The following is an 8,983-nucleotide window of genomic DNA, read 5'->3' as shown; positions in this document are numbered from 1 at the left end:
GGGGGGGGGGGGGGGGAGGTGGTTTGGGAAGTGATAGGTCGGGTGAAGGGCATAAAGAAATATCATGATATGTAAAAATGAATATGCTAATAATAAAAAATTTTAAATAAAAAAAAGGTGAAGTATTTGGAGAAACTATATTTTTTAACATGTACTGCCAGCAGGGTTTTTCCTGTATTTTTCCTTCTCTGCAGAACTTGTCATGTGGATATTGAACTTTCTAGGATTCACCGAACTGTTGTCACTGCCTCTCCATCTCTCTCATGTTGTTTACTGGGAATCGTATTTAAATGAGGTGTGCCACTGGGGTGGTGGGAATGAGTTAACAACTCTGGGTGCCTCATAAAGACATCCTTCTATTACAGGAACTCTGTGTTTCTTAAAAAACAGGCAGAAAAAGGTAGTGAGCTGAAATCCCTTTCTCAGCTGGCAGAGTTATTGTGTTTCACAGAGCAAAGCAATCCTTTGCATGATGTGTACCAATCAGAAAACTGGGCCACCATTAATTTGTTTCTAGACCTTGTTTCAAGGACTTTCAGATAGTGAAACTAACCGAGGTTTCTTATCAGAGGTTAATTTCATTTTGGTAGGGTGTGCTGTTGTCTTTTTCTGTTCCTTTGTATGGATTGTCTGAGAAGATGGAAAAGGCGGCACTGGGGGATTCTATTCAGATGACATCTTAAGCTGAATCTAGAGTTCTCTTAATTAATAACGTATTTTCCATTTTTTGTTAATCAAAAAGATGTAATGAATATACAATAAAGCAACTGCAAATAGCAGTTTTGAAAGGCTAAGATTTGCTGCTGTTGTTAGCTTCTGCAGTGTTACAATGTGAAAAAATACACCATTTTATTATAATTTTGGAGTAGTTTTTTCTCGGTCCTCCATTATTACTTTCAAAGTCTGCTGTTGGGGAACCATAGCTCTAGCACTTTGCTTTTCTCTCTGGTCCTCTCATGGCCATCAGTGTTCTAGATGTGGGACACATGCCTGTCAGGGAGTTTGAAGGTCCAGGATAGTTTGCCTCCAGAACTCTTCTATTCAGTCTTTAGAATAACAGATCAAAATAGTTGCTAGAGCTAATTCTTGAGGCTTTGGAGAAATGATAGTTACTTCCTAAGGTGCTATTTTTCCCTTGGTTGTCTTGTCTTGGCCAACTGTTTTTGGCTACTAAGTTTAAGATCTAATAATAAAATCGTAATCTCAGGGAATCCATTTAATTGGAAAGTAACTAGAGTTTCTTCCACTGTAGAAACAAGATTTGCTATTAACTACTTGATTATTATTTCTATAACTTCTAATGAATGATGGAGCTTAAATGATATTCATAATTTTTTTTTTACATGGCGTAGGAGCTCTTTTACCTGCCCGTAATCCTGTTGACTGGGCCAATTGTCAAGCTAAGGCTGGGTCTGGAGCTCACAGACCGCTCAAACCCATTCATAGACTGGGTCACAAACCCTTCACACACCAGGCTCTTTTACCTGCCCGTAATCCTGTTGACTGGGCCAATTGTCAAGCTAAGGCTGGGTCTGGAGCTCACAGACCGCTCAAACCCATTCATAGACTGGGTCACAAACCCTTCACACACCAGGCTGGCTCCCCAGACCCCTCACATGCCAGGCTGGGTCACCAGACCCCTCACACACCAGGCTGGTTCACCAGACCCCTCATACGTAGGTCTATGAGCTAGGTAACCAGTGAACAGGTCCTTGGAAGCTGTAGGTTGGAGAGAATGGCCGTGCAGGTGGGCGCCTGAGGCAGATGCCAACCAAGCCCCAGTGCTGCGCAGGTGCACTAACTCCACTCCCTCACACACAATTTGCTTACAAAGAATGCACTGCACCACCCCCAACCGGATGGGCAGGAGAGGGGGCCTGATTAAATTATTCTATTTTCCCAGCACATGACTTGATTTAAATACCTACTTACTCTTTTAGAATTGAAGTTCACTAATTTGGTTTATGGAACTATTGCCTGTAGCCTATCCTCAGTTAAGAGTTTGCTTTAATGCCAGATTTTGACAATATTTATCTAACTTTTCTACAGTGACCTAAGTGCATGTATTTAAAATGCCATGTAACTCAGACTCCTAGTTGTTAGGGAAAATCAGAATCTTATCTCCCTAACTAGGTCAGTGCTCATAAACTGGGCTCTTCCAGGGAACATCTGCAGACTACTGTATAAAGATCTGCTTCCACTAATAATGAATAATGGTAATTTTTTCCCAGTTTTTGGAAAAATAATTTTTGGTTGTAAGCTTTTTCAACCCTTTTGTGCAAATTACCAATTGTTTGACTAGTAGAAAATAAATGGCAAAAACTGAACAGTAGTCGTACAGCAGCAGACTTTTGAGTGGGAAGTAACACGAGGAAAATTGGATTTAATGTTTTTCGGAAAAATTTTGGTGAGTTTTCTGAAAGGAATGGTAGAAGTAAGAGTAGACATAGGAATCAAGATGGAATGTAACCACTATAAAAAATAGTCAGTTTAGTTCATGTTAAGCATTTAATTGAAAGTTCCTACAAGTCAGCATTATGAAACAAATTAAAATATTAAGGTGGCTTTCTCTCCTTTTAGTTTGAAAAGTTAGTTTGGGGTTGATGAAAGTTGTTTGTGGTGACTAAAGCATATTTAACAGTTTCTCTTCCCTCTAGTATACTCTAAAATGATTCTCATATCATAACCATCCTTACAATCTTGGCCAATAATTCAGTAAGTAGACTCATAAAGAGATCATTGTCACAAACCTTCAGTTACAGGGCCATAATGTAGCTATTGGAATGACAAATAAATGGGGAAGATTGGTCTTTGCTGGACAAAGAAACATACAAGACACTTGGCTGGGTATTGTGGAGTGGGGAATGAAGAAGGGGATGTAAATGGACTTAAATGGACTTTGACTGCAGGAAGTGTGCAGGGAGATAAATGACAAAGATAACTATAACAGTAGATGGGAGTAACAACAGAGGTAGTGTGAGAATCAGGTAGTGTGAGAATTCAAAGAACAGAATATATCAGCTGGGAAAATCTGGAGAAGTTGGCATTTGAGTTGATGAAAGTTTTGAATAGGCACAACAAGGTAAGGAACATTTGACCTCAAGAGAGAGACATGAACAGAGGTACTACTGGCTCCTAAACAAGAGTTTTTGAATATCTGAATGAATGGAGTCAGGTAGCGTTTGTTCTTCCATTGATTTACTCAGTATGATATATGAGTGCCTCCTGTGTCCCAGGCACTGTGACAGGTCAGTGCTGGGAATGTAACGAGATGACCTTCACCATAACAGGAGAGACAGATAAAACTAACAAACTAATTAATACATAAATTCAAAGTGAGAAGTACTGTTAGGCTACTGAATAACTTGAGTGAGGAAAGGTGGTTGGATCAGGTAGTCTGGGAAGACCCTTTTGAGGAAACAAAATATAAGCTGAAGCTAATCTTTGTTAGGATCCAATTTACCCTTTGGGATATTTTACCCTGTTTGAAGTCTTAACCATTGTTGCTATCTCAATACATTTAATTTGGCTAAATTACTTACCCTTAAAGTACAACCAGTGACATTTCTCTTTTCCATCAGTATTTGCTTTATCCATTGCTGAATTATTGACCTATTGTTAAATTTACTACATTATCCTTTTTTTTTTTGCAGAAACCAAAGCTGAAAGATTGGCATCCTCCTGGGGGCTTTATTCTGGGATTATGGGCACTCATTATCATGGTTTTCTTCAAAACTTATGGAATCAAGCACATGAAGTTCATTTTTTAGATTCCACGATGTATGAAGAAGACTGCCTGGAAGACTGCAATCTTGGATACAAACTAATGTCATTATGTGTTTTAAAAATATATTGCTCTTGTGTGTTATAAAAACAAATGGGACAAAGAGAACAGAATATAGTGGTTGATTCTTTTTGGTTAATAGCAATTTCCCCTTATCCCCTTTTCATGGAAAAGTAAAAATTGTGAAAACATTAAATTCTCATTAACAGAGGTAACTTCTGTTAGTAATTTTTTGTATGTCTTTCCAATCTTTTTATTTATGCACATATTTTTTCCCCAAAATAGTAATTATGTAGAATATACCATTCTGTAACCTCTTTTTTTTCATTTTAGAATATATTATTAACCCTTTACCTCTCCTTGGACATTTTAAAATAATATACTATGAATGGCTGCATAGTATCCATTGTGTGAATGTATAGTAATTTATTTGAGAGTCTTCTATTGTTGGACCACTCACCGTGTTCTCAAAGTCTTCCTTTGGTTCATTCTTTAATGTACTAATATTTTATTTCTGGTCACTCATGGAAATCTGCAGTTTTATTTGTAAGTAAAGATGAAAAATTGGTTTCTTAATCTAAGGTACTGACAGTCTTCAGGACCTTATTTGCTGTCAATTTATCTGGGGAATTTTAGACCTCTCGGAATTTTGTGCATGGATTGCTCAAGAGAAACAGACCCCATTTCTAAGCATTCTGTGATCATCTAGAATTTGTCATCTCTTCTTCAGTTTCTACCTTGAAAGAAACAGCCAACAAGGACTTTATTTCATTCTTTTTAAGGTAAACTTGCCCAGTGGCTGATCTACACTTTCCCTGAGGGCAGTTCTATAAAGTAGATAACCTGCATGGAAAATTTATGCTTATGGCCCTGCCTTCATGTCTGACTGATGTATCACATGAGATAGTAAGCCCCTTGTGTGGTCTCTAGTTAGATGTAACAGTCCATATCCCCACTACCGCTGACTTTTTAGCCTACTAGTCATCTCACATATTTGTCCTGACTAGAAATAGTATTGAAATTGTGGTGTGTGATCAACCCCAAATATTGTTTTTTCTTTTCAAACTTTTGCGTAAAAGGGGAGAAAAGCCTGAAAGTCCAGTATTCATATCCCAGGGGATACCTTTATGCGTTTTATCTGTTTTATCTAAGAAGTGATGTGTTCATCTTTATTCATTGCAAATACCTGTCTTATAATTGTAGGTTACATTGAAAAGACAACTCTTCCTTCACACTAAAATCTCCTAAAATTAATATTTCTTAGGATTTGTTTTCCTTTTAGTACTTAACATATTACACCCTTTATTTACATGCAAAATGGTCATACCTTTCTCAGGCAAAGGATTGATTGTGTTATATCCCCAGCTAGAACAAATGATTTTGAGGCTTCTGCCAGCTCTGAGTCTTCATTTTAATTGATCTTTGTATTGGTGCACTATGTAAATAAAGAAGAAAAATTTTATCTGAGAAAAAAATTATAGAGAAAAGGATCTTTTTGTACATAGAAAGAAGGGAAATCAAACTTAAATTTGAATAGCCTGATCATAGTAGCACCAAGAGACAAAAAGGTAGATCATACTGCCCTCCAGACACCTAACACCAGGTCATGTACACCTTGGTAGGGTGGAACTATTTAGAGTAGTAAAGGAATTATGATTGTTCTTGAGTCAAAGTAATTTAGTTGAATATAATGAAACATATCCTGATGGTAAAGACTGCTAGAAAATAGAAGGATTACTCTGCAGAAGTTGTAGAAGGTGCCCTTCTTAGTTAAAACCAAGCCGGGAAAAGTAATACTGGATATAATATACAGTATTAATTTTGTCTAGGCAGAGTTTCAAAGGGCAGTTGTTTCTCTCTTTCATTGTTGAATCTTCAGAATATAGTTAAAGCCAAAAACTTAAAATATGTTAAATGTTTAGCTTATAACCATAATCTTTTTACATAAAGTATATTCTATCTTCAGTAATAAGAAAGTACTCTATATGTGGTAAGTAAGTATATTTAGGAAATATTATAAGTGCTATTAAATGGCCCAGACTTTAAATGATAACATAGAAGCACATCCTTAAATGTATTCTTTTTGAGTCACAAAGAGCCGAACAATGGAAAGGTTTTCTTTTTGCCTTTCTCACTGTCATGGTGAGGATTAGATGAGATAATATTATGACTGAACACTTTGGAAATTGTAAATATATGTGATGGTATTATTGTTCTTATTTCTGCTTAGGAAGATACCAAGGGGAGATCAATGGTTACATTGTCCCTCTTTCTGTTGCACTTATTTACCTTTCTAAGTTACTCAATGTGATTCTTGTTCTCTTTGATATTCTTTTTCTCCTCCTGCATGGTGTCCTTCAGAGAGAAAAGGAATGTAGATATATGGATCCCAGCAGACATGTTCTGACATTTTGAAGAAGGACGGAGTATAATGATACCATCCTGCAATGGCAGCCTGCATGAGAAGAAGAAACCAAATGATGTGGATTTTTAAGTTACAAAGGACATTCGTTTGCAGTTTATGAAAGGCAAATGTAGTTTGGATGCAAAGCTGATTAAATTGAATCGAGAAAAATTAGAATTAAATACAAAAAATAATGTATGCACTTATGGTTTCAATATTTATATATTCTCAGCTAGTTGTAAATGGTGATTCCCACAACAAGCATAACTCAGCTTGTTTCTGCTTACTGAGTATTTTCTACTATGGTGTATGTTGATCACGTCTTCCATTATGTATGTTGTATAGCAGAGTTACAGTTACTGTGGGAATCATAATTTGAAATTTTGACTTGTGTATTTCTGGAATCTTTACAACAAATGTTGCATTAACATATAACTTTTTTTTTAGTTTGTTTTTACCAAAATTAAGTCTATCTGTAGTAGATACTGTTTTAACTTGTGAAAGTAATATTTTTTGAAACATACCACAAGGTATGGCTATAAAATAATGAGATTAATATCCATTTTTGCTTCATGGAATCAGCCATGTTGCTTCACTGGCACATCTCATACTTGAGGGCATTTACCACGAAGAAAGCATTATCCAGTATTGCCGTTCTGTTGCTGGCTGCCCTACCTACACTTGTACCTGCTGCTTAAACAGGAACGCCTTTCCATTCATGGATATAATACACCTTTGTGGTAACCAGGCTTTTTTTTTTTTTTTAATTTGTTTTAGTGCAAAAAAATGACTGTTTTGGAAATGTCTGTGGAATATTCAGTTTAATTAAACCATGTAGATCCTAGAATAACTGGATTGATAAAGATGAAGGTGTAACTAAGAAACTGGTTATTAAAAATTCATTTACTTCAAACATGGAAAGGTGGAGTTCACCTGTTCTGCTTGCTGTCTCAGTGACTTCAGAGGACTTTCAGATTTGCCTGAGGTGTACCCAGTCATAAGGTCTCCCAGATGGGATTCCTATGATATCACCCACATTCGGTTTTACCTCTTCTGACTGTGGAAGTGCCACCTCTGACTGTGCTAGAGTTTTAGGGACAATGGTATGAGCAATGGAGGACCCTTTCTTAGGGGTCATTAAATAAGGTCATCTATGTAAAGCACGTCACACTATGCCTGGCACATAGGAAAAGGTCAACATTTTGTTCTTTGCTGGGTAGAACTCTATCTCATTTGTAACGTCCATGCAAGCCCGAGGACTGGTTGCTCTTCAAAGAACATTAGCTTTGCTACTTCTAGACTGTCCTGTTCTCTTCTGTTTTCAGCAGATGTTGTGTTTAAGTAGCAGTTTCTTTTCATTTTCAACACTATCTAACAATTCCAATCCACAGACTTTCTTGCCTCTCCTTTTTAGGTTTTTCCCTATTTTAGGTAGATTGAGGCTTTTCTCAATCTTCCCTCATCCTTGGTTTTCTAGTGTTGTTTCTCTCCATAGCATGTCCACTCTGTTGGAAACACACCTGTAGTTTGATTTAATGGGTAGTCTATCCTCACTCCCACATTCCAGAGGTCTGGATAATAATCCAGTTCTTCAAGACGGTGGGTACTACATTTCCAAGAGAACACATCCCCTTCTCCGTCTACCCCATGTTAGGAACTTTTTATTTTCAAATGATAAAAACTCAAGTAGAACAAATTTAGGCCAAGAGGAGAATTTGCTGGAAGGATATTAGGATATCTCATATAAAGTTGAGGGAAAGGGGTCCGGTCTGAGCCTTATCAGGGACTGGAATGTTCCATGGATTCTCTTCTCTCTGTATGTTCCCTTTATCCTTCCTGGAAACTGTCTTTCTCACATGGTGTTTACTCCTGACCCTCAGAAACCATGCTTCTACCACAGGAGAAAGGAAAGTTACTCTTTAATTCCAGTTCTAAAAGTCTTGTGGAAGAACTGATTAACCTTATAGGCATTGGGTTCACCTGGCCAGAGCGTCAAGGTCCTGTATGCACATAATGACCTCTGGTGGTATACCCTTAGTAGGGCTTATCCCAGAGAATGGTGGGGCTGCAGGAGCCAGGCTGTTACCTTTTCTACTTTTTATTAACTTGATATTCAGCGGTGGTAAGGGCGGGGATGGCAGGGTGGGAATGGAGCTGCAGCATCACCCTGGGGCTTGCTAGAAATGCAGAATGTCAGGCATACCTCAAACCTACTGAGCCAGAATCTGCATTCTTTTTTTTTTTTTTTTTTTTTGAGACCGGCTGCACCGCGCTCAGCCAGTGAGCGCTGTGAGCGCACTGGCCATCCCTATATAGGATCCGAATCCGCGGCGGGAGTGTCGCCGCGCTCACAGCGCCGCACTCTCCGAGAGTGCGCCACGGGCTTGGCCCCAGAATCTGCATTCTAACAAGACCCGCGGGTAATTCTCATGCACATAAAGGTAGGAGAAGCACTAATCTCTACACATCCCTACACTAAACACCTCAATTTTATCCCCTAAAAAGAAATTGTAAAATGGTTACAAACTCTTACCTGTAAAGCAAACGCCCATTGGTAGTGTATTTTATGGGTTAATCAAGTCTTTAGCATTATTACTGACTTCTTTTCAAACCTTTTAAGACTGCACCACTCATTCCCTCTTTTTTTCTTTCTGATGCTTTTTCAAAATGTAATAAATGCTTAAAACAGGCGTCTAATTAGCATTTACTGTATATGGTATCTGCACGTTCTTTGACACTCCTTTTATTGAGAGGTGGAGTCTAGATTCCCCTCCCCTTGAATATAGGTGGCTTTA

General features: G+C 37.9%; 1 protein-coding gene across 1 annotated transcript in view; it reads left to right on the top strand.

Annotated features, from left to right (window-relative positions):
* The window catches only part of PIGK (phosphatidylinositol glycan anchor biosynthesis, class K), a 123,001-nt gene extending 115,892 nt beyond the window's left edge, over positions 1-7,109 (top strand). Inside the window, exons 11-12 of the mRNA XM_008567343.1 lie at positions 3,654-4,566; positions 6,146-7,109. Coding sequence (XP_008565565.1) covers positions 3,654-3,770 — 117 coding nt within the window. The 3' untranslated portion in view covers positions 3,771-4,566; positions 6,146-7,109. The remainder of the gene's footprint in view (positions 1-3,653; positions 4,567-6,145) is intronic.
* Positions 7,110-8,983: the final 1,874 nt, after the last annotated feature.

This window comes from Galeopterus variegatus, unplaced genomic scaffold, assembly GCF_000696425.1.
Source record: "Galeopterus variegatus unplaced genomic scaffold, G_variegatus-3.0.2 Scaffold312, whole genome shotgun sequence".
Lineage (NCBI taxonomy): Eukaryota > Metazoa > Chordata > Mammalia > Dermoptera > Cynocephalidae > Galeopterus > Galeopterus variegatus.
This window is presented reverse-complemented; position numbering and strand designations above follow the sequence as displayed.